Raw genomic sequence first — 26,930 nt, forward strand, 5'->3', positions numbered from 1 at the left:
AAGATTTGCCCTGAGCTAACATCTGTTGCCAATTTTCCTCTTTTTTTTGCTTGAGGAAGATTAGCCCTGAGCTATCATCTGTGCCAGTCTTCCTCTATTTTGTATATGGGATGTCTCCACAGCATGGCTGATGAGTGGAGTAGGTCTGCACCTGGGGTCCAAACCAGTGAACCTGGGCTGCCAAAGCAGAGCATGAGGAACTTTAACCACTTGGCAATGGGGCCAATGTTTTGAAGGTTTTAGTCTTGTATTTTCTTGGCACCTGTCTTTCATTTCCTTGGTTAAATTTATTCCTATGTGGGTTTTTTTTTCCTCCTGCTTTATCTCCCCAAATCCCCCCAGTATATAATTGTATATCTTAGTTGCAGGACCTTCTCCTATGTGTTTTATTTTTTTGGATGCTATTGTAAATGAGATTGTTTTTCTAATCTTGGGAAAGCTTTTAGGGTTTCATCACTAAGTATGACGTTAGCTGTTGGATTTTTCTAGATTCCTTTTATCAAGTTCAGTAAGTTCTCTTCTATTTCTAGTTTGTTGAGTGTTTTTATCGTGAAAGGGTACTGAATTTCATCAACTGCTTTTTCTGTATTGAGATGGTGGTGTATTATTTTTACTCTATCGTTTTATATTAGCTGATTCTTGTCTGTTGAACCACCTTTGCATTTCTGCAATAAACCCCATTTGATCAATGTGAATAATCCATTTAATATCGTATTGGATTAAGTTTGCTAATATTTTGTTGAAGATTTTTGCATCTGTTTTCGTCAGGGAAATTGATTAGTACTTCTCATTTCATTTTCATTGTGATATAGTTGTCTGGTTTTGGTATCGGGGTAATACTGACCTCAAAGAATGAGTTAGGAATTGTTCCTTCTGTTTTTCAGAAGAGTTTGAGAAGTATTGGTGTTCATTCTTCTTTATTATTTATTTATTTTTGTGAGGAAGATTGGCCCTGAACTAACGTCTGTTGCTAATCTTCCTCTTTTTGCTTGAGGAAGATCATTCCTGAGCTAACATCTCTGCCAGTCTTCCTCTGCTTTGTATATTTGATGCTGCCACAGCGTGGCTTGACAAGTGGCAGGTAGGTCTGCGCCCAGGATCTAAACCTGTGAACCATGAGCCAGCGAAGCAGAGTGCGCGAACCCAACCACTACGCCATTGGGCCAGCCCCCATCCTTCTTTAAATGTTTGACGGAATTCACATGTGTGGCCATCAAATCCTGGGCTTTTTCTTGCTTGCTTACTTGCTTTTTAAATGTTTTTTGATTACTGATTCAATTTGTTTACTTGTTCTAAGTCTGTTTAGATTTTCTATTGCTTTTGAGTCGGTTTTGGTAGTTTGTGTCTTTCTAGGAATTTTTCCATTTCATGTACATTATCTAATTTGTGGGCCACACAAAAAAATCATAGCAACCAAAAATAGAAATCTCACATGTCCATCAGCTGATGAGTGGATTATCAGAATGTGATATACAATATAATATTATTTGTTGATAAAATGGAATTGAGTATTGACATATGTCATATCATGGATGAACTTAGAAAACGTTAGGTATAAGAAGCCAGTGAAAAGAGATAATATATGATATAATTCCAGTTATATAAAATATCCTGAATAGGTGAACCTATAGAGTCAGAAAGTAGATTAATGGTTACTTAGGGCTAAGAGTGACAGGTTAAAGAGGATGATAGCTAAAGGGTGTGGGATTCCTTTTTGACTGATGAAAATGTTTTAGAATTTACTGTGGCAATGGTTACACATAATTTGGGAATATACTAAAATTTATTGAATTGTGCTCTTTTAATGGGTTGATCATATGGTATGTGAATTATATCTCAGTAAAACTTTTGAAAAGTTCATGGTGTCCTTTTTATTTCTGTAAGGTTGGTTAATGTCCCCATTTTCATTCCTGATTTTAGTTATTTGGTCCACTCGTTTGTTTTTTTCCATCAATCTCGATAAAGGCCTGTCAATTTTGTTTTCTGTTTTCAAAGAACCAATTTTTTATTTTGGTGATTCTATTGTTTTTCTATTCTCTAATTTATCTCCACTCTAATCTTTATTATTTACTCCCCTTCTACTTGATTTTAGTTGCTCTTCTTTTAATTAATAGTTCCTTAAGTTGATAGATGGGATACTGATTTGAGATCTTTCTTCTTTATTAATACAGACTTTTCTAGCTATATAACTTTCCCTCTCCTTTTGCTGCATTCCGTAAGTTTTGATATATTTTATTTTTGTTTTCATTCTTCTAATTTCCCTTGTGATTTCTTTTTAAAATTTTCTTAAATTTTTTCTTTTTTTAAATTATTATTTATTTTTAAATTTTTTATATATTTTTTTTTTTTGAGGAAGATTAGCCCTGAGTTACCATCTACTGCCAATCCTCCTCTTTTTGCTGAGGAAGACTGGCCCAAGCTAACATCCATGCCCATCTTCCTCTATTTTATGTAGGATGCCTACCACAGCATGGCTTGATAAGTGGCGTATAGGTCCACACCCGGGATCTGAACCTGGGCAGCCGAAGTGGAACACGCAAGCTTAACTGCTGCACCACCGGGCTGGCCCCCCTTGTGATTTCTTTTTGACCCATTGGTTCTTTGAGTATGTTGTTTAATATTCACCCATTTGTGAATTTTTAAAATTTCCTTCTGTTTTCTGATTTCTAATTTCATTCCATTGTATTCAAAGAAGATAATTTGTGTGATTTCTTTTAAAATTTACTGAGACTTGTTTTGTTGCCTAACGTATTGTCTGTCCTGGCGAATATTCCTTTTTGTATTCTGCTGTTGTTGAATGATGTCTTCTCTGTATGTTTGTATGGCTGGTTTATAGTGTTGTTCAAGTTGTCTGCCTCTTTGTCTGTCTTTTTTCTAATTGGTCTGTCCTTTATTGAAAGTGATGTCTTGAAATCTCCAACTGTTATTGTTGAGCTGTCTGTTTCTTCCTTCAGTTCTGTCTAGTTTGTTTCATACATTTTGAGGCTCTGTTGTTAGTTGCATACTTGTTTATAATTGTTACATCTTTTTGATGGATTGACCAGTTTATCATTATATAATGTCCTTCTTTTTCTCCTGTAACATTTTTTGTCTATAAATTTATTTTATCTGATATTAACATACCACTCCTGCTCTCTTTTGGTTATTGTTTTTGCATGGAATATCTTTTTCTGTTAATTTACTTTCAATCTGTTAGTCTCTGGATCTAAAGCAAGTCTCTGAATGTTGCTTATTGGATTTTAGGATTTTGCAGACATAGCTTCTACCTTTTGTTCTGCCCCATAAAGCCGCATGACTTTAAAAAGCTACTTACCTTTGCTAGCCCTGAATTCTCTTATCCATAACATGAAAGAGATGTTTAGATAATCTGTACAATGTGTTGTTTAACTATACCAGTCTGTGATATTGGACAGATGTTGTTTTTGCTATTAAGGACTTTTAATTACCTATTTTTGTTTGTTTGATCCTGAAGAGGAATAAAATTTTAATAAAGTAGCTTCATAAGCAATACATGGCTTCTCAAATGGGAAGTGTTTTCTGTGTGTTATGAGACTAATTTTCACATCAAGATAAAAATATCATTTTATATACAATTATCAGAAGTGTATTCCCAGTGTTTCTTACATTGTTCGTTAGTCTTTTTCTTTTCATTCCTTATGAAACAATTTCTGATGAATAACTCAAGCTCAAGATTTATTGCTGTCATCTTGCCTAATTAGTTCCATCTTTGTCTCAATTGTGTGCAATTTATACAACCTATGCTTCAGCTGCAGTACTTCTCTTTTGTCTTTTTTGTTTATTTTATGGAATAAAGATAATATGAAGTAAAAATTAAAATTGCCAGCCAGTACTTCACAGATGATACCATCTGAACTCCTGGTGCTCTCTTCTGGGTGGTTTGAGTAGCTATCAGTGAGGTCTCTTCAAGCCTGAAATCTTATGGTTCCATGAGCTTGCATAGACTCTGCCCTGTTGTTCTTTTGGTTTTCTTTAGAGTATCAGTCTAGTAGTCTCATTTTGCGTATATGGAAACATTTTCAGATTAATCAAACCTCTCACCCTAGCCCTCAGAACAAATTATTGACCTCACTGTTCTTGACATTGATTACTAATCTAGAGTGTCACCCTTTGAATTAAAAAGTAATTTAGAGGGGGCTGGCCCCGTGGCCGAGTGGTTAAGTTCGCGCGCTCCGCTGCAAGCGGCCCAGTGCTTCGTTGGTTCGAATCCTGGGCGCGGACATGGCACTGCTCGTCAAGCCACGCTGAGGCAGCGTCCCACATGCCACAACTAGAAGGACCCACAACGAAGAATATACAACTATGTACTGGGGGGCTTTGGGGAGAAAAAGGAAAAAATAAAATCTTAAAAAAAAAAAAAAAGTAATTTAGAGTATCTACAGTATTTCTTAGTTTGAAAACTCGCTTACTTTCCTTTCTCTTAGATGGAGACTGAAATGAGCAAGCCAAGCCACATCTCTGTTGCTTTTTGTTGATTCTCCACCATGAGGCAGTGCCCAGATCAGGCAGGGAAAACCTGGACCTATTGAATGCCTGGGAAAGGTCTTACTTTTCTCTACTTTTTTTGTGTTTTTGGTTCATTTGTAGGGTCTTTTGGTTTCCTGTGGTCATGGAATTGAAAAGGGTCGGCAAAGCCTTCTCATTTGATTCAAAGAAGTTTCTGTACTTTGCAAAATCAGGGATGTGTTTTTACATGTATATGTCTTTAAAAATTTTTGGTAGTTGATACCACAAAGCATTAGTGGTTAAGGAACAGATTGCAAGTTTAGCCATTTCTAGTTTAGTGGAATTTATGAGAGGACAAAAAATCTAGCAACCTTAGTCCTTGTGGGGCTAGATTTTCCTGATTGATTAGTGAATGTATGACTTCCACAGTCTGCAAAGCATGGCTCAGACTGCTGCAAGAAGCGTTGGCATCTATAAGGGGTGCTTCTTTGAATGGCATGAACAGTAAAATTCATTCATAGTATCTGGAAGTAGCCTATCAGGTAACTTCTTTGCAGGGTAATGTATATAGTCATGCACCACATAACAACGTTTCAGGCAGCACACCACATATATGACAGGGGTCCACTAAGATTAGTACCATATAGCCTGCATGAGTAGTAGGCTATACCATGTGGGTTTGTGTAAATACTGTAGGGGAGGAAGTTGTTTTCCTCTACCCTTCTAGGTTCTTCTGGCTGGTCTAAGAATTAAATTGACATGAGACAGATTAACAAAAGTTTAAAACATGTATACATGGGAGAAATCCAGGAAAACTGAGTAACTTGCCAAAATGGCCAAAGCCCTACCCTTAAATCCTCAGCTAAAGACAAAAGATGTTGGGGATGGGGAGAGTCAGCGACTTCAAAGGGAAGGAAGGCATCACAGGTAGGTGAAAAGGAGCAAACTGTTTGGAAAACAAGTCTTTGGCCACACAGAAACAGAAGAACACAGAGAGAAGCCCAACAAACAGGCTTTTCTAGGTTCCTGCCTGTCTACCACCTAGTTCATGTGATGCTAGGGTAGTAGCTCGCTTCCTGAGACAGGTTTTTTTATCTGAATTCTTTTAGGCAGTTAATGGGGAGCTAACAGGAAGAACTTTTTAAGTCTTTTGTTCCTTAAAAATAGTCAGCCTAAAATAATCCTCATGTTAAAGAGACACATTTTGGGGTGGCGGATGTTGTTCCCCTTCAGTACACTCTGTGATGTTCGCATGATGAGATCACCTAACAACACATTTCTCAGAACGTATCCTCGTTGTTAAGCGATACATGACTGTATTTACTAGTTGCAGCAACAGTTTTTGGGTCCTGTTACCATTTATTAAGGGCTAAGGAAAATACCAGGATAATATGAATCTTTCTAAGTTGTGAACAGAATTCTGTATCTAGTGCTGGCCTATTATAGTTAATATGATTTATATTGGGCTGTGACTAATAGAGTAAGTTAGGAAACAGCAAATGGTACTCCCTATGGAATTGGCTCCGCAAAGTTACAATGGGAGGTCAACACTGTACCTCCTTCCTGTCTGAAGCACTTTCCAAGTAGGGAATTCAAAGAAAAGAAGTATCAAATTTACATTTAAACTTAGACTTTGTATAACAAAATAGTGCCGTGCTATATATATAACTCACTGATTTGAAGGAGAATGATGTAGGATTTTCCTTATCAAGATAATATTGTACTTGGGTGAAAGGTTCATCATACTTTTTATTGTGATACTTAATTTACTCTCTTACACATCTTAACTTACATATATTAACAATGGTAAAATGATAATACAGGAAAAAATGTTTCCTTATGAAATGCAAAACCTTTTTGGGTTTCTCTCAGTAACCCATGTAACTTTTCACTGCGGATTTGAATTGAGGGGAGTATTTGGTGAAGTAAAAGTAAATGTAGATGATCCTTAGTTCTGCAACACCTTACTTTGATTCGTTAGGAGATTTCTCATAGAAATTATTTAGGAAATAAGTGTTAGCTTATCAGAAGGGTCTTGTTCAATCCATCCTCTTCAACTCTAGTCATCCGCTAATATCTAATGATTTCTCTAGATGTGTGTGGTTTTTTATTTTTGTTTGGCCAGAGGCCATTCTAGGAATAGTAAAAAATAATATTGATATTTGAGACATTTTGTATTTAACTAAAAATATTATTAGATTTTATTTGCCCTGGGTTATAGGAGAAGGTAGGAGAAGTTAAGATAAAAGAAATGAAAAGAAGTTTTAAACAATTTCTTAGAAATTGTTGGAAAACAACATTTCTTTCTGAGTACTTATATTTGTCACACATTGTATGGGAGTTTTCCGATTGGTCATTTGAGTCTCTTTTCAAGAGAACCCTTTGGAGGAAGTGGCATTGTTTTTATTGTAAAAGCAAGAAAACTAAGTTGTTGGCAGGTTACATAGGCTTCTGAGAATCTGGGCTAAATTTTGAGCCTAAATCTCTCTAACCCCAAATCTCAAGCTCTTTGCACTGTAGCATGCTGCCAGAAGTAAAATATGTAGGTATGTCTGTGTATTTTTCATTCACTGAACAAGGCTCATTAAAAGCCTGATAGCTCCGTAGGACTGTCTGTAGGACTGCCTTATGTACTATGAAAAATAAAATAGGAAAAGACCCAGGCTTTCCTGAAAACCTAGGATCCACATATGGAGACAGGCAAATGTACTAAGAAGAGTGGCTGTAGCTGGTTCATCTATACGAGATTAAGTGCTAAGAAACCCACGCCAAAATTAGTCAGTGTGATTTAATGTATGAGCCTATGCCACAAAGCATGCTTGGCTGGGAGGTCAGTCTTAAGCTAGACTTTTTTTCTTTTCTTTTTTTTTTTTTTTGAGGAAGACTGGCCCTGAGCTAACATCTGTGCCCATCTTCCTCTACTTTATATGTGGGACGCCTACCACAGCATGGCTTGCCAAACGGTGCCATGTCTGCACCCGGGATCCGAACTGGGGAACCCCCGGCCACCAAAGTGGAATGTGTGAACTTAACCACTGTGCCACCTGGCCGGCCCCATAGACCTTTTTTTTTTTTTTAACTCATAGGGATAAATAAGACTATAAATCGGTTGTGTGCATGTCATTTCATTGTGTTTTAGGTGCCAGGGTACTAGTGAACAAAGCAAACCAAAATTCCTTCCCTCAGGGACGTTATATCTTAGAGGTGAGAGATGGATAGGAATATGATATGTGAAACTTAGAATGCATAAATTAAATTTAAGTAGGTAGAAAGAGTGTCTTGGCTGATAAGTGGTAAGGTGAAAAATAAAGCTGGGATAGGGGATAAGAGTGAAGTGTGGGGCCTTGCATGTTAAATAGTCAGGGAATGTCTCACTGAGAAAGTGACATTTGAGCAAAGATGTAAATGAGGGCAAGGGAAGGAGCCATGTAGGCGTCTAAGGTCAGAGTGTTCTAGGCATTGGGAGCAGCCAGTGTACAGGTCCCTGAACAGGAGCTGCATGGCATAGTTGAGGAACAGCAATGGGATCATGGACAAGTAACTGGATTGCGGGGTAGAAAAGGTCATGGGAGATGATGAGGGGCCTTGTGAGCCATTGTAAAGTTTTAATATTTACTTTTAAGTGAGGTGGAGCCAGTGGAGGGGTTTGGGCAGAAGCATGTCAAAGTCTGACCTGTATTTTTAAAGTGTCATTCTATTATGTTGATAATATACCTCTTCTAGGAGTTGTTAAATTGATTTAATTTTTCAAATAAAGTATGTAATATATTTGAATATAAAGGTTTTTTTTTTTTTTTTTGCTGTATCCCTAAAGCTTGTATTAAAAAGTCTTATTAAGCCTTTTATTAAAGTACTTCATTAAATTTTTCTTTACTTGCCCTGGAGACTAAACAAAATAGCTTTTCTGTTTATTTGTAGCCAAACATACTGAAATGTTGATAGGCTAGCACAGGGAAATCTCATATGCCTACCAGGCAGGTTCAACTTTGCCATATTTATCTATTTAGCAATCTAAATAAATGATTTTTATTTTATTATTTTTGATGAATTATTTCGAAGTAAGCTGTAGACATCATGATTCTTTGTACCCTAAATAATTCAGCATGCATCTCCTAAGAATAAAGACATCTTCCTACATAATTATCATGATACAGTGAATCTTAGCCCCCTTTTAGGATATCAACCCTTCCCCCCAAAGAGTTGGATTGTGCATGTGTATTCAAGGGTCTGTCCCATTTGTATTTCCTGACCTCAAGTGTTGGTTTGATTGCTTGATTGATTGATTGGTTAGTTGGTTGATTGTTACTGGAAAGATTTACTGTCTGTATCTTAATTTTGGTTTAGAGAAACTTGGGAGATGAAGTTAATTAATGCATCTTCGTTAGAGTTGACTGTGCTTTTAGGGAAATTGAATGATGAATATAATGTTCAGAGAAGATTGATTTATATCAATGAGTGGATTGTCCACCGAGCTCCTTAACACCCTGTGGAATTCAGGGCTCCAAAGAGTGCATCATGTGCCATTTGTTGTAACTCTGTATAGAGGAACCCAGCTAATCATTCCTAGTTTTCAGGGAGGTTAAGAGCTAGTCTTTAGGGCCAGCTGGGTGGCACAGTGGTGAAGTTCACATGTTCCGCTTCTGTGGCCTGGGGTTCCACAGTTCGGATCCCAGGTGTGGACCTATGCACCGCTTGTCAAGCCATGCTGTCGTAGGTGCCCCACATATAAAGTAGAGAAAGATAGGCATGGATATTAGCTCCGGGCCAGTCTTCCAGGTCAAAAAAGAGGAGGATTGATGACAGATGTTAACTCAGGGCTAATCTTCCTCAAAAAAATAAAATGAAAAAAAATGCTTTTTTAAAATAAAAAAGAACTAGTCTTTAGTTCATAAGGAGATTAAGAAGGGCATCCTGACAATAATAATACTGAAAAGGTCACTTTCTAGGAACATAAAGCCCAGAAGTGACTATTAATAATTCTTGCCTTGCACTGTTTGTAGCTTACAAATAGCTTCATTCTTCTCACCATGAGGATTTCCATAATATTTTTTAAATGAGGCACTTCTGAAACACCATGTATGAAAACATACTGCTTAGTGAACCTGAGAAAACAGTAACAGTATTTGATCATGAGACTTACATCATGTGGAGTGGGCTTCCCTGTTTGTCACTATTACATTTGAAGGGCTCTTTCAGATCTATTTCAAGAGGCATTGAAATATAGATTCAAACTTCCGAGCAGCTCATAATTGGACATTTAACCTTTGAGAACTAGCTAATACTGGCTGAGATTTAAGTGACCTGCCTAATGACTCATTTATTAGATAGTAGGATGTATATTTTTAGGCAGAAATTGGCTTCCATTATATAATGCAAGTGTCTACCTTTGGGGGACTATTTTATCAAATCAGGCATTTTGGTTACTTGATATAGATCCCTTGCTGTGGGCGACTATGTAACACACAGGTAATCCCTTCTAATAAGTGGGGCTATTTTTGTGATGCGTTACACATACACGGAAAAATAATTCAGTGTTGGAGAATTTGGAGATACAGTGAAGCATAGTAGTAATTGCTCAAAGAGGGCTTTACATAGGAAGTGCTGTAAGAATTGAGCACAAAGGCGCATGTAAGTTTAGACTGAGGAAGACTTCACAAAGGAAGTAAGATTTGAGCTGAACATTGAACAAGGTTTAGAATGTCGCTAGGCCAGATTGGAACAAGTATTCAATTCTGTAGAACAATGTGAACAAAGGTACAGAGATGGCAATGGAAGGTTGTTCAGAGAGTGGGAGGTAAACCAGGTTGGCCACGATACAAAGTTCAAATAAGGACATGGAAGGAGAACAGCCTACAAAGGTAGGTTGGAGCTAGGTTGTAGAGCGTGCTGCAAGCTGTCTCTTCCCAGCTTTATGAAGCACTTCAACTTTAATACAGGGAATGACATGATTAGCCTCCCAGAAGTATTAAATGAGTTGCTACTGTGAGCCTCATTCTTTTTTCTTTTTCTTCGCCCCGAAGCCCTAGTACATGATTGTATATCCTACTTGTAGGTTCCCCTATGTGGGATGCTGTCACAGCATGGCTTGATGAGTGGTGTGTAGGTCTGTGTCCAGGATCCGAACCAGTGGACCCCAGGCCACCAAAGCACAGCACGAAAACTTAACTACTCGGCCACGGGGCCAGCCCCTATGAGCCTCATTCTGTTTTTCTCTGAGAGGAGAAAAATTATTGGATTAGCAGTTTCAAAATTTTGGTCTCAGGACTTCTTAACACCCTTTAAAAATATCAAGGAACCCAAAATGCTTCAATTTATTTGGATTATATCTGTTGATATTTACTATATTAAAAATTAAAGATGAGAAACTTTAAAGACAGGACAGTACACAGGTGCACATTCCTATAGCTGACTTCATCATGCGTCACACAACCTCTGGAAAGCCGCACTGCACACTTGTGCAAAATGAGAGCAAAAAGGCAAATAGCATCTTAGTGTTGTTATGAAAATAGTTTTGACCTGGGGACCCGCTGGGGTACCTGGACCACACTTTGTGAGTCGCTGAATTAAACATTCTGTCCTTGAGTAACACTCAGTGTTTTTTTTTGGGGGGGGGGGAATATAAATTAATAAAAGAAATACAGGTATAGATGGAGGCACATATGAAGGAAACACAGTTATACTTGGGTCTGTTAGGGAAGGCTTCGCAAAGGAGGGGACCTTATAAACAACAGTGAAAAAGGAAAAAAGAATGAACGTATTTGGCGTATTTTGGAAATAATACCAAGAAGTCTAGGGAGCAGGTACCATGGCCAAGTGCAGCTGTATAGATGTGTAGGGGGCTGATTTTGAAGGGCTTTTCCTTGTAAACGTTGAGAAGTCACCAGAGAATAGAAGTAATGTGATTCAGTCTGTTTTAGAAAGTAATTTGTGGCAGTTTACGGATGATGTGCAGGAAATGGAGCGAGTTCCCACCAAAATAATCAAAGTTCTTTTCCAGGGAACGTTAATACTTATTCATAACATGCTTTATTAAAGGCAGATATTTTGCAAGCGTTTAGTTCTCTGCTCAGAGCTAGCTTTCCCACTTTCCTCAACTCTTTAGGAAATGGTTTCTAGATCTCTCCTCATTCTGGTTTTGCTAACAATGTTATTACTAGACTGAAAAGCACTTTATTGCTAGGAAAAAGGGTGTGACTGTGAAGGAAAGAGTTCTGAACTGATAGATGAGAAGAAATAGGGGCTTAGCTTGGCTCTCTAAGAAACATAAAAGAGACGTAGATATCTCTCAAACTAAAGTGGGTTTGGTGGCATGGGACTGATATGGAGGAAGAGGCCCAGAGCCAATTAGGGATATCAGTATTGCACCTGTGGGAGACAGAGCAAAAGATAAGAGTGGAGCCTGATTGGCAATGCCATTTCCTGTTTCTAGCATCTGAAGATATTCTTACTGTGGATGCCAGCTAGTTTGCTTCTCACCCTTGGTTGTGGTTCATTCAGAAGTTCAGTAGGCATATTAGTTATCTATTGCTGCATAACAAATTACCACAATATCTTAAAACAAGATATATTTATTAGCTCATAGTTTCTATGAGTCACAGCTCTGTGCACAGCCTAACTGTGTCCTCTGCTTAAGATCTCACAAGGCTGCAGTCAAGGTGGTGACTGGGTTGTGCTCTCATCTGGAGACTTGACCGTTGAAGAATCTACCTCCAAGTTCACCCCTGTTGTCAGAATGCATTTATCTTCTGTCGTAGAACTGAATGCTCCAGCTTCCTGCTGGCTGTCAGGTGGAAGCTGCCCTTGACTCCTAGAGGCCACCGTCTCACTGTTCTTTGCCATTTATGCTTCCCAGCATGGCAGCTTACTTCATCAAGCTGACACAGAGAGGCTCTAGAGCGAGTCTGCTAACAAGACAGGGTCTTATATAACCTGACATTCCATCACCTTTGCTGTATTCTGTTGATTAGAAACAAGTCACGGATACTACTCAGACTCAAGGGAAGGTGATTATACAAAGACCTGAAAACCATGAAGCAGGGATCGTGTGGGGCTGTGGGGCCACTCTAGAGTCTCACTGCCGGGTAGGCATTCTCATGGGTTCCGGTTACATCTCCTATTTGCCAGTGTCCCTCAATTGCCAGTATTAAAGTTGAGACCTTGAGAGTAAGGCATCTCCAGAGTATCTTTATTCATAAGCAGGACTATTACATTACCATGGATATTTTATCACAGGGGTCAGCAAACCTTTTTTGTAAAGGGCCAGATGGTAAAAATTATAGGCTGTTGCGGACCAAATGGTCTCTATCGCAGCTACTCAACTGTGTCTTTGTAGTGCAAAAGCACCCATAGACAATACTTAAACAAATGAGTATGGCTGTGTTCTGATAAAATTTTATTTACAAAATCAGGCAGCAGATTATAGTTTGCTGACCCCGGTCAGTCAGATCAGTCAGCTATCTCTGACTCAATAGTAACATTTTAAGAGATTGTGACAAAGGCAGGTGATTTTATAAAATTATCTGGCCCTTTACAGAAAAATCAAAGGTCACATGGGAAGGAGGAAGTCACAGATGGCATACTAGATTGGGAAGGATCTTTGAAAGTCCAGGACAGAATGAGAACCCTTTGTGTCACTGAGGCAGTGCCAAAGGCTACTGAAAGGTCTCATGTTAGTAGAGAGGGGACATGGGTCCAGCCAACTGAACTTTTTCATATTACTAGTTGCCATTAAGCACTTACTATGAGCCACTTACTAGCATTTTACATGAAATAATTAATCCTTAACATTACACTTACGAAGGACATACTATTATTATTCTCCTTTTCTTGGTAAGCAACCTGAGGCCCTGACAGCTCAGTGGCTTGCCCAGGCTCATTTGAGCTAGTAAATTGTGGAGACAGGGTTCCAACCTAGTCAGTGTGGATCCAAAACTCACCCTTTTTCTAGAGCAGGATCTGGCAAATTTTGGTTCTTGGGCCAAATCCAGGTTGCCACCTGTCTTTGTTTAGCCCACAATATATAAGAATGGGTTTTACACTTTTAAATGGTTGGAAAAAATCAAAAGAGGGATATTTCGTGACATGTACAAATTACATGACATTCAAATTTCAGTGTCCATAAAGTTTTACTGGAACACAGCCACACTTACTCGTTTTCAAGATGCTTTTGTGGCTGATGTTGTACAACAGTGGCAGAGTTGAGTAGTTGCAACTAAGACTGTATGGCCTGCAAAGCTGAAAATAGTCACCATCTGACCCTTTACAGAAAAAGTTTACCAACCCCTCTTCTATAGCATAAGGTCGAATTGTGAGCTATGATGTTGATATTTTCCCCCTGGCTGACCTGGCGTTCCTATCATAGCTCACTTACCTGGTCAGAGGATTTTCTGCTTTGTCCTTCTTTTTGTCTTTGGTGTGTGTTAGGTGCCTTCTTGTTTAGGTTGGGAATTTTATTTTATTCGCTCTAGTATCCTCTTCATTTTAACTCTGCAGATGTGAGTCACACCACACATTTCTAGGGAAGGATTCTCAACCTTCTAGTTTATTGACACCAATGGGATGACATGGGATATGGAGAGGCTACAGTCTCTTAAGGGTTTACAGTTCTGACCAGAATTCAGACCAGAGAAAAGTTGGGTTTTGTTTTTGTTTTTTCTTTTTCCAATAAGATGTCTAATAGCAGCTTAAAAAATGTTTTGTGGAGTAGAAACTACGTACTCTTCCACATTGCATCTTGAGAAACATAAAACTAATAATTAAACTCTTAGTAAATGTCTTAGAAGTCTGTGCACTTGTCTCCAGGTTTTTCCCCTTAACAGAGGGTCTGTCTTTGCACCATCATTATATGAATAGATAATTAATATTATGTAACTCTTCATCTTGGAATCATAGCTAATTAAAGAGGTGATATCAAATTTGGCTTGCTTTAGAATAGAGAAAGTGAGTGTGGAATCTTTTTAGAACGTGGAGCTATAGATTGTGGGTAGTCATTTAAAAAGCAGGTTAGCTGTACAAAAAAAAATAGTACATTTCTCCGACATAATGCTTATTCAGTCAGTAATTAAGCTGACTCAGCAAAGGGACCTAAGGCACATTCAGTTAAGAATGACTTGTGAAGCTTTTTGCGTTTTAAAAAACTCCATCTGCATTTGGTTTTTGTTCGGATCTTTTCTTGTTGTATTTTGATGTGTCCTAATGCATGTTACATGTTTCATCTGGACTAAGAACAGTGCCAATAATTTTCATCTCTCCGTTCCTTCCTTCCTTCGTCTTCTCACCTTCCCAGCATTTATAATCCTAAATTTTGGAATATTGTTCTACTTTTTAAGTGAATTTTATCACAAAGATTTATTTAAACAATGTATGTCAGGTGTAATCATGTTTGTTTAGTTGTTATGTTGTCAGTATATATCCATGTAGCCATAGTTTGTTTATTTCCACTGCTGTAGAATATTCTTTTGTGTGATTATAACCCAACTTATTTATCCATTCTCCTGTTACTGGATGGGTAATTTGGGTTGTTTCCTGCTTTTTTTTCTATTTCAGACCTGCGTGTGCAATCTTTTACATGCCTCACAGTACACCTATACAGGGTTTTGCTTAGATACAGTGTTACTCAAAGTGTGGTTGGTGGACCGGTTGCCACTTTAAGATCAGGAGTTTGCATTGCTAAGCTATCTGTTTAATTCAGTTGTCACTTTTTCGTAAGGTGAATTTCTTGATAAAGGAAAGGAAGAGCATTGAACATTTTTGAACATCAAACCTTGAACATTCTTGCTTAACTCCTTATTTTGTTGTGGACTCGTCCTATGAGTTGTACTGTTTTAGGAAATGCCAGGTTTTTTCCCCAAAGTAGGTGTACCAGTTGACACTTTGACCAGTAACACTTGATCCGACACTTCCTAGTGTTAGACTCTGCTGATGTAGTTTATATAAAATGACATTCCATTGTGGTTTTAAATTACATTTCTCTGAACTAATTTGAGTATCTTAGATTTGTTGGTCATATGTCATTCTGTAAAACAACTGTTCTTGTCTTTTGCTCACTTTTCATATTTTTCTGTGTAAATCTGATAAACTGATCTTTTACTTACGTGCTGCTTGTGTTTTCTCCCGTACTGTTACTTATTTTTTCTTTTTGGCATCTTCTAATGAAAAGAAGTCTTTGATTTTAATAGTTTGTCTTTTATTTTATGGTTAGCACTTTTTGCATCATATTTTTAAGATATCATTCGTTTTATTTTTTCACCTATGTCTTTATCTAGAATTGATTTTTGTTAACATACTGAAATGCAGTTGCTTTTGTATGTTAATTTTGTAGCTAACCACCTTGCTAAACCCTGTGATTATTTCTGGTAACTTTTCTGCACATTCTTCTAGGTATGGTTTTATTTTCTGCAAATCATAACTGTTTTCTTCTTTCCTTTCTAGCCCTCTTTAATTTTTTTTCTTAAAGATTGGCACCTGAGCTAACAACTATTGCCAATCTTCTTTTCTTTTATTTTTTTTTTTCCTGCTTTTTCTCCGCAAATCCCAGCGGTACATAGTTGCATATTTTAGTTTTGGGTCCTTCTAGTTCTGGTGTGTGGGACGTCATGTCATCTCAGCATTGCCTAATGAGCAGTGCCATGTCCATGCCCAGGACTCCAACCGGCAAAACCCTGGGCTACTCAAGCGGAGCACGAGAACTTAACCACTCGGCCATGGGGTGGGCCCTAATTTAATTTTCTTAATTGACTACCTTGGCTATGACCTCCATGACGATATTGAAGGGAAATAGTAATACTGGTATCTGTGTCTTGCTCTTGTTTTAAAGAGAATACTCTAGGAATCTCTCCATGAGGAATGACATTTGTTGTAGGATTCTTGATAACAGTCTTTTTTTTTTTTTCTTTTTTAAAGATTTTATTTTTTTCCTTTTTCTCCCCAAAGCCCCCGGTACATAGTTGTATATTCTTCGTTGTGGGTTCTTCTAGTTGTGGTATGTGGGACGCTGCCTCAGCGTGGTTTGATGAGCAGTGCCATGTCCGCGCCCAGGATTCGAACCAACGAAACACTGGGCCGCCTGCAGCGGAGCGCACGAACTTAACCACCCGGCCCCGGGGCCAGCCCCGATAACAGTCTTTTGAGAGCTCAGGAACTTTCCTTGTATCCCTGATTTTCCAGGAACTTGTCATGAATGATAATGAGTTTTATCAGACGCTTTTCATGCATGTGATCAAATGAGTTTATAGACTTATTAATGTTTAATCAGTAAGTCACCTTTCTGTTGCTGTCATATTATTTTGTCATAATGTATTGCTTTTTTTACATACTGCTATGTTCTGTTTTCAGTTAGTTTGCTTAGGGGTTTTTTATTTGTGATTATGAATGAGATTTAGCCCCGTGGCCTCCAGTATTCCTTAGCTGTTGTCCATATCTGATTTGGGAATCAGGGTTATACTGGCCTCATAGAATGAGTTAGAGAGTATACCCTCTCCTATTCTCTGGAGAAGTTTATGTGAGATTGTGATCATCTTGTCCCTAAAAGTTTGGTAGAATTCCCCAGTAAAAAACATCTGGACCTGTGGTGTTTTTGTTTGTTTTCTATCATAGGACTCAGGACTTCCTTTTCTTCTTGAATCTGTTTGGTAAAATAAATTTTCTAATAATTTGGGCATTTAATCTAATTTTTCTGTTTTGCTTGGTATAAAGTTTTTCAGAGTACCTTATCACTTCCTTTTTGACCTCTGCTTTATCAATAGTTATGACCTTTCTTCCTTCCATTCTTAATATAACTAGTTTGTACCTTATCTTTTCTTGATCTTTCATACCAGAGATTTATCAGTTTTATTAATCATTTTAGAGAACCAAGTTTGGAGTATATTGATTCTCTCTGTTATATATTTTTAAACTCTGTATTGTATTTTTGTTTTTTATTTCTTTGATTTTTACCCTCATTATTTTTTCTCCCTACCTTCTGTATTCTGTTATTCTTTTTTCTGCTTTCTTATAAAGGGTATGTATAGCTCATAAACTTTGAAACATTTTTCCTTTTCTAATGTAAATATAAGGCTTTACATTTAAAAGTGCTATTTTTACTGATTCCCAAAATTATATTTCTAAGCACAGAGAAATTTATCTCTGTATTTTAAACTTCTAATTTCATTGCATTGTGGTGAGAAAACTTGGACTGTGTGTCATTGACTTTTTGAAATTTATGAGTACTTGCTTAATGACTTAATTTGTGATCAGTATTTTTAAAATGTTCCATGTGAGCTTGAAATTAATGTGTATATATTCTCTAATTGGTGGATGTAATTCTGCATGTATACATTAGAACCATTTTGCTGTGTTCACATCCACCGTGTATTCTTAATTGAGAGAAGTATGTACATTTTCATTTCTGTCAGTTTTGTCTGTCAGTTTTGGCTCTATATAATTTGACACTCTTAGGTTTCTAAAAGTATAAAAATTAACAATTTTCTGGTCAATTAAACCTTTTCTTCAATTTATTGTTACCCTTTATTTCTAAAAATACTCTATTCTTCATGCCTATACTGAGTAATAGTACCATGGAAAGGCTACCATTTCTTGGATTCGTTTCTGCCTGGCATATCCTTTTCCATATTTGCATATTTTCCATCCTCCTGTTCTATAATGGATCATTTCTTTAGACATGATTTACAGTTTTCACCAGATTTAATCTGTTTACCCTGACTTCATTTCTAGAAAATTTTTTGTTTTTGTTTTAAATCTCTGATCATCTCTAATACTCGCTTGTTGATTGGAGATCTTTATGATTCTCTTTTATTTATTTACATATTGTGTCCATGGCTGTGCCAGATTCAGGATCTGACAGATCTGGTATTGTCAATCCGTGAGTTCTGAATCTGTTGATTAATGTTTCTGCTCAGTCTTAGTGGCTTCCTTTTTTGGTATTTGCTTTTCGTGAATTCATTGCTTGGATATCTCCTTGACTAAAATTGGGATTGGAAAAACTGTCTGCAGAGAATTCTGCTGCTTCTGGTGGCCATTGGTTGCCACTGGCTTGAGATCCCATTGGCCACCGTGTGGCTGGCTCTGTGCCTGGGATTCCTTTCTCTTCCCTGGACCTGGCTATTCCATGGCCCTAGTATGTCTAGGTGACCCTGGCCCTCCAAATTTCCAAATATCTAGATCATGGCCCCACTTCTTCCATGCTTTGGTCCCACTTCTGGTACTGTAGGCTTTTGGAAGGTGATCTTTAAGAGCGTTTCTACCTTATGTGAGATTCATTATGTCCCAAAATATCACGTCCCTTGGAGTTCCTAGTCAGCCATAATTCTGGAAGCAGGAAGGATCTGACCTCATCCTCAAGAATAAGAGAAGAGAGATTTTTCTATTCGGTAACTTTTTAACACTGTTAGTTTTAAATATGTTTGTTGAAATATGTTTAAATATTCTCATTGGGGATAAATGCTCTTAGTTTTGTTGTTTATAAGAGAATAATAAAAAAATTCACGCTGTGGGATATTTGAATGTTTTTATTTAAAACCACAGCAAACCCTCATTATGTTTGATATATCTGTTTCTGTATAAAGTTCAGAAACAAAAAGTATTTATCTGATTGTGTTGTTTTGTTTTTAAAATCTTCATTAACTTATCTACAGGATATAGTTAAGATGCCCTTAGCACCGCATTCAAGGCTCTTCATTATGTAGCCGTTACCAGCATTATCTCCCTCTTTCCGATTTATCTGTCCTCCCTTTTCTAGTCATCACCAACGATTTACATTTTTCCCCTGCACCCTTGAGTTTTTTTGTCTCCTTTCCTTGAAATGTCCTTCTCTATATATATACTACCACTGTCTTCCACCGCCCTTCACACCACCACGTCTGCCTAGAAAATGCGTACGTAGTCGTTCTCCTTCCCTGACTGAAACAGCTGTGCCCTCTCTGCTTCCCACAGCGTCTCAGGTCTGCGCATACATGGTGGACTTGTTGGTTTGTGTCCTCTCCAGCCAGAATGTGATGCTCCTGAGGTTCAGTGAAGATCTAGCTCAGCATTGTTTCTCCAGTACCTGACTCAAACTGTGTACTCATCAAGTGTCTGTTAAATAGTAACAGGTTTCTTTATTTTTGGCTTTTTTATTTAAAGATTTTTGTTTTTATACATAGAGAAAAGTGAAAACCTTCAGTGGAAAGCTCAGTACATTGTCACAAATTAACGCATTCATGTAAGCAGCCGCAAGATCAAGAAACAAATCATTACCAGCACACCAATCCCCACCCCCCTTGAACCCACTTTCTGTCTACCCACCCCTTCCCTGGTTAACTACTGTCCTGATTTCTAACATCATATTTTACTTTCACCTGTTTTTGAACATTAAATTAATATAAAGTATGTATTTTATGTCAGACTTCTTATGTCACCTTATAAGGTTATGACTTCCATCCATATTACTATGTGTAATTGAATTTCAGATACTTTCACAGCTATATAATAGCTTTTACTATTTTTCCATATTGTATTACTTGTTCTTATTCTTTTGCTTGTAGAAGGAGCTGAAGAGGAAAAAATGGAAACAGATACTGATGGTCAGCAGCCTGAAAAGGTGAAGTCTATGTTTGAAAAGCCACAGAGAGCATGCCTTTCATAGCATAATGGTTTGGGTTGATTTTGGTCTTTTGAATCCCTCTCAGGGGACTACAAATGATTCTATCAGCCATTTGGATTTTGCTGGTTTAAGGTATAGTTTTCACAAAGCATAATACTGGACATTTTTCACTTATTCGTTCAGGGAAGATTTATCCACTCTCTAACCTCTTCTTTTGCACTCCTTTCAGGCACAATTGGGAATATGAAAACAAAAGTTGTGGTTCTTATGAATACTGAATTGTAGGGTTTGGGTTCTGTTCTTGTACCAGAAGAGAACCTTAGAATGTTAGTGGATTTTCTAGAAGAGTTAACTGCTGGTAGAAAAATATTTAGAAAAGACTTAATGACAAAGTAACATTTGAGATAGTTTTTAAAGAACAAGTAGAACTATAAGATTGAATTGGAGGATAGGGAATTGAAGATTCCTACTGGCATTGGAGGGGAGACACTAAGGCCAGTATGCAGAGGGCGTCACAGTGCTCGGTATGTTTGTGACCCAATCCCTGTCTTGCAGAGGCTCTGAATGCGAGGTGAGCTAGGCAGAACAGGACTTTACAGCCTCTTCAAGTCAGGGCCACATGATGAGCATTTAATCACTAGTCAAGTGAATATATACAAAGAGAATTTAAAGTCTTGATAGCATGTGTTTTAAAATTGTATATAGATAAGGAGAGGATGAGGATAATAGTAAAATTAATTATGATTCTCACAATGTTCCAAATAGTATGTTTTGTACTTTACATTTCTGGATTCATCTAATTCCTAAAACAGCGTCATCAAGTCACTGATAGTCTCCATTTTATAGACAATGTTACATAATTTGTCAAGGTCACAGGATTTCAAAATCAGCAAATGATACCAAATACCAGAGAAATTGAAGTTTTCAGTCCTCAGAGCATGATCACTGATGCTCTCTTAGAAACCATTAGCAAATGGCTGTATTAAAGGGCTTTGTCGGGGCCGGCCTGGTGGCGCAGCGGTTAAGTGCTCATGTTCTACTTTGGCAGCCTGGGGTTCGCCGGTTTGGATCCTGGGTGCAGACATGGCACCGCTTGGCAAAGCCATGCTGTGGTAGGCGCCCCACATATAAAGTAGAGGAAGATGGGCACGGATGTTAAATCAGGGCCAGTCTTCTTCAGCAGAAAGAGGAGGATTGGCAGCAGTTAGCTAAGGGCTAATCTTCCTCAAAAAAAGTGGGGAGCGCTTTGTCAACTTTTTATTTCAGCAGCATTCCATCTTCTTGGTTGGTAACGTGCATTTTAAACGCCCTTGGTCCTTTTGAACAACTAATCAATTATTTATTTGCTAAGTATTTATCTATTTTACTGATAAATAATATAAATGAATTCCCCTGACATTCCTTTGGACATCGTAACCCTGGCCTTATAGCAGAGGGTGCAGAGAAGGGAGGGACTCTGGGATTTTGAGGTGTATTATCTTGTGAGCACTGAGGTGTTGAGATAGTGAAAGATATTTCCTGAATTTATTAATTTCTGTTCCAGCTTTTCTCTCCAAGACCCTTCTGAACTTAGTCCCCTTCTTGCCAAAAAATAGTGAAACTTTTTGTTATTCTAAGATAATATCACTTGTAAAAGGACCATTTTTTGATCACTTTCTATCCTCTTTTTTTGTACCCCTTTCAGGCAGAAAATAAAGGGGAAAATGAAACAGATGAAGGTGATAAAGCACAAGATGGAGAAAATGAAAAAAATGGTGAGAAGGAACAGGATAGTGAAGTTAGTGAGGATGCCAAATCAGGTAATTTAAAGAAACTCTTTAGGCTTTATTATGTAAAACTATAAAAAAGTACTAGAGAAATGTGGGTAGTTTAATTGTGTAGAAATATTTCCTCATTTATTTTGGGTTATTTCTTAATGTAACAATAAATCTATGTTTGAGTTTTATTTTGTATGTAGATACCAGTGCTAATGTTAGTGGCTAGATTGTTTTCAGTTGTTTATATACACTCAAGTTGTTCAGCGTGACTCAAGTTATTCACACCCACCTTTTTATTTTATTTTCGGTGCCAGTTGCTGGCATATCCCATCGTGCCTCTCTCAGAACACTTGCAGAAGTGCTGTGTTCTCGATTTCTGATTTCCTCCAGACCCTAGGGTTTCCCAGAGCGTTTCATTGACTGATGAACAAATGTGTTGGTCTTAGGGCTTGGTTCCCCTGAATTTTCCTTTATATCCAAGGGAACTACACAGAGAGCTTAGAGAAGTGAAGGGAAGACAAAGTGTGCTATTTAGAAAATCCATCTCAAATAGAGGCAGACTTATATACATGGAATGGTTCAGCAAAAATCTTAAAAAGAAAAATAGACACTGAGATCTCTTTGTAACGTCAGTCCTAGTTTGTCATGTGGCAGAGGTGAGAAATAAGATGGCTTATTGAGACTGGGCACGCTGGTAATAAAGCTTTCTGATCTTTTTCAGAAGAAAAGGAGACTGATGAGAACAAGGAACTCACTGATACTTGTAAAGAAAGAGAAAGTGATATTGGAAAGAAAAAAGTAGAACATGAAATCTCTGAAGGAAATGTAGCCACAGCCGCAGCAGCTGCTCTTGCCTCAGCTGCAACCAAAGCCAAGGTTTGCCCCTGACAGCCCTTTTCCAGTGCTCTCTTAAGCCATGAATGGTCGTATTGTTTTTAGGTTATTGGGAACATTTAGTATAAAGAGCCTTGCACCCAATAGGAGGTGGCTGTTTCCTTGAATGACGTTTCTAGGTTAAGAATTCCACAAGCAGGAGGAGGATGGTAGAAATAGTAGACTTGGTCCTAAAGGGTGACTGCCTTTGATGCGTTCATTGTGTCATTCAGCCTTGTGAAGACTGCAGAAATTGAAGGCAGAATTTTAAGTCTCTCTAATTTGCCTGCAGAACTTGTCTTGGACTATTGTTTCAATTTCTGCCAGATTGAAATATGTGTGATTTTTAAGACAAAAATCTGTTTCTTTGTATAAATACTTCACCCTGCTCTTACAGACTGAAAGGAGAGAGAAGGAACCTAAAATAGCTCTTTTTCTTCTTGAATTTGCCAGCTTTTCTGGGGGTGGTTTTCTCTATTTATAACATAGTATTGGCTTCACAGCATATTTAAAAAGAAGAGAGAATGTTACTTTCCCTGCTTTGTGTTAATTTAGCATTTTAAAGCATTCCAGGCATGAATATGTGAAATTTTCAAAAACCTCTTCACCTCTTCCCCATTTTACCCTCAGAAGTAGTTTTCTTCCATCTTGGGTTACCGCATCAAGCAGTAAGTTACTGGAACATACCTAATCGTTTTATTTTGAGATGTTCTTAATCCATTGGTAAAGATGTTCTTTCATGGTCTTTAATTTCCCCAGACCATTCAGCTGCTGCGAACTACTTCTCCAAGTGTTTGATCTGTGGAGCGTGATTTATAAGAGATGATCCAGTTCGAACCGTAACACCACTGTTTTGAGTGCCCAACCACTGGACCTAGGTGTAGCTGGAGGAGAGGGGTGTTTACAGGCCACAGTCATTCTCAGCCAGTCCAAACAGATACCCTAGCTGATTCTTACTATTACTAGCTTGAAGTAGCTCTTTTTGAGGTCTCGCATATTCAGGACCTTAAGGATTGTCTTGGGCATATTTTCTCATTTTATGAATGAGGAGCTGGAAGGTAGGAGGGCTTCCCTCCTTTTTGCCCTTTACCAGCACGCAGCACAGCCACCTACCCCATCTTCAAACCTGCAGCCTCAGGTTTTCTTTGACTCCTCTTGTTCTTTCATTTTCTGTAGGTCTTCAGCCACCAGATCCTTTGTGGCGCATTAGTTCCTGTGGTAATGCCCAGCCCATTGCTGCTCCCTTAGGTCAGCCTCCATCCTCTCTTGCCTGTCTCCTTCATCTCATTTCTCTGTCCTTCAGCCAAAGTAATCTTTTTTGGTCTTTAGTTTTTTATTGAAGTATAACTTAACATTCAAATAAGTGGATATATACGTCTACAGCTAGTGAATTTTTCGCAGACTGATCCCACCTGTGAGCTCATATACAGCACTCACGTTAAGCAACATAATATTAGCAGCCCACCAGAAGCTTCCCCATATTCCCTTCCAGTTACTGTGCCTCCCCTCAAGAGTGGTTGCTCGCCTGTCCCCTAACTCCATGGATTAGTTTCTCCTATTTTTGACTTCACGTAAATGGACTCATACAGTATGCGGAAGAATCTTTATAAACATGAGCATGTTGCTTTCTTAAATAACTTCCATATCTCTCTCAGGCTAACATTTCATACTCTTTAGTGGGGAATTCAGGAGGTTTTCATGATCAGTACCTTTCTCAGTTCTCAAGTGTCATTTCTTGCCTCTGTCCTGAAGTGTTTCTTGCAGTTCCACCAGACCGCCCCCACTCTCACTCATCTCCAGCTCAGCTGTTTTGGACACTCTTTCCTCCCACAGAGCATGGTTCTCTCACTCTTCCTCTCCATTATTTTTCCTGTCTATACCACCATGTGTGCTTCACTGTAGGTTGCCGGAGAAAGCTAAAATGGTAGATTACCATAAAAAAAACTTATGAATGCTTCATGATGTTTTCATAGCTGATGAAGACATAATGGCCTCATGGCTGTTAATATGTACGACTCTTGGGCACAGAAGTTTGTGCACTGTGCACTACTCACCATCTTGCCACAGTTTTTTGATTCCTTCACGGCACAGAAACTGCTTTTGTGGAGCAATTGCCTTGGCCCTTAGATATTCCACACAAGGTTTAGAAGAGTATCCAAAGAACGTTTTCTTTCCAGGTCACTGAATTTTCAGTCCCTCATCATCACTCATTCTTATTTCTAATAACTGGGTACTTAGATCTTCATTCTCAAAACATCTATGTTTTCCAGTGATTTGTGAAAGCAATACAGATGCTTGTGCTACATGACTTGGCACATATGAACTGTTCAGTGCTGCTTATAGTTGGATCAAATACATTTCACAGCACACATAATCATTTTTGTGCTACATGATAATTAAGGGGTAAGGAATTCACTGAAATTACTGTAATTAGTACAACTTATCTAGCCAATCCAAGTTTTCTCTTATTCTCTTTTTGTTGTTCTGTGTCTATAAACAGCTTTGTTATTAAGAGTTTTCCTTGATAACATTTTAATTGTTTGTCACACTCTGACATAGAGTAGTAATTAAAGGTTCTGGATCTAGCTCCAAAAGAGATGGTGTGGGCATGCTTTCTGGCTTTTCCCTATCCTTGCCATATGAGGGACTCTTCGGAAGTATATCCATTTTTTCATTCTACCTGCAGATGAGCTGTGAATTGACTCACCTAAAGAGTGGTCTGTGGGTGCGAGAAGGAATATCCTTGACCAGGTGCTCTGGATCCCTTCCATCTGGCTGTTTATGTTTAGCTGGAAGGAAGCATCCAGAACTATTGCTGGAATAAATTAGAAACCCCAGAAGCTGGAACATGTTCTCTTTTGTCAGCAGCAATAGGATTCATTTCTTCCAAGCTGGCAGAGATCATATTTTCTTAAGACCACAGACATTTCCTTCATATCTATGCTACCACCACCCCATGCCCACATACATTAAAATGGCTAAAGTAGGTTTGTCTTCACAGTAACTGGGTGTTAGTTTTGGGCCAACAGGAAGATTCGTTCTTACCCCTCAGAAATCCTTCTTACTTGTTCCCTTATGCCTGAAATTTTTTTTGAGATAGGAAAATTTTCATTGTACATTTTAGTCACAAGGATTTACCAGATAAGCATTGAATGAAATTGATTTACACTATATGCAATGATCCTTGATACCATATCTTTTTACTTGATGATTCTGAGAAGAGAAGACGGAAGGAAAAGTTGACCTATGTGATCATTTTCCCTACAGTTAACCCTGTTCACTTTCATCCTTATATGACTAAATAGAAACTGCTTCTATTCTACCAGCTAGAATCCATGCTTTGTTATGTAAAGTTCACCTCAACTCTATTCCATCCAAGTTGCTTCTTATCATTAACCTTTTGTTTTTCGTTTTGGTGAGGAAGATGGGCCCTGAACTAATGTCTGTTGGCCAGTCTTCCTCTTCTTGCTTGAGAAAGATTGTCACTGAGCTAACATCTCTACCAGTCTTTCTCTGTTTTGTATATGGGATGCCACCACAGCATGGCTTGATGAGCAGTGTGTAGGTCTGCATCCAGGATCCAAACTGGTGAACCCTGGGCCACCGAAGTGGAGCATGTGAACTTAACCGCTATGCTACCGGCCCGGCCCCTCATTAATCATTTAAGTTGTTTCTCCCACATTCCATACATCTGTGGCAGACTCTCACACCTCATCTTCCTTGTTAGGTTCTGTAAAACCGGTATGAGAAGGGATGAGGCTCTCTCTGTACCCCTCCTTTTGGAAGGCCCTGGTCATCATTGTTGCCAGACAGTTCAAGAATCTATAGGCTAAGCAGAGGCAGTTCTCCTGCTCCAGTTGTCCATTGCCATATAACTGCCACAAAACTCAGTGGCTTGAAACCGTGATCATTTTATTATATCTTTCATTTTTACAAGTGAGAAACTCAACCAGACTCAGCTGGAAAAATCGCTCCATGTGGCATTGGCTTAGTTCACTCAGTGGTCGCCTCATGGCTGGACTTCTCTGGAAGGCCTGAGCTGACTTCACTCATATACCTAAAGCCTGGGCTGGGATGGCTGCACCCCCTGGGGGCTGGCTGGCATCACTGTTTCCACATAGTCTCTCTAAGCGGTTATCTTGGGCTTCTTCATGGTGGGTTGGTATCCGAGTACTTGGACTTTTTATCATAGCAGCTTATAACTTTAAGAGAAAAGTGTCCCTAGTGACAAGAAGGGGAACCTGCTGGTATCTTTTGTC

The 26,930-nt window shown here is 38.3% G+C and overlaps 1 protein-coding gene across 1 annotated transcript in view; it reads left to right on the plus strand.

The window, feature by feature from the left end:
- Nucleotides 1-26,930, plus strand: part of SMARCC1 (SWI/SNF related, matrix associated, actin dependent regulator of chromatin subfamily c member 1) — a 169,739-nt gene that overhangs the window by 107,988 nt on the left and 34,821 nt on the right. The window contains exons 22-24 of the mRNA XM_046661790.1: nt 19,983-20,038; nt 21,726-21,840; nt 22,520-22,674. Of these exons, the coding sequence (XP_046517746.1) occupies nt 19,983-20,038; nt 21,726-21,840; nt 22,520-22,674 (326 nt within the window). The remainder of the gene's footprint in view (nt 1-19,982; nt 20,039-21,725; nt 21,841-22,519; nt 22,675-26,930) is intronic.

This window comes from Equus quagga, chromosome 1, assembly GCF_021613505.1.
Source record: "Equus quagga isolate Etosha38 chromosome 1, UCLA_HA_Equagga_1.0, whole genome shotgun sequence".
Lineage (NCBI taxonomy): Eukaryota > Metazoa > Chordata > Mammalia > Perissodactyla > Equidae > Equus > Equus quagga.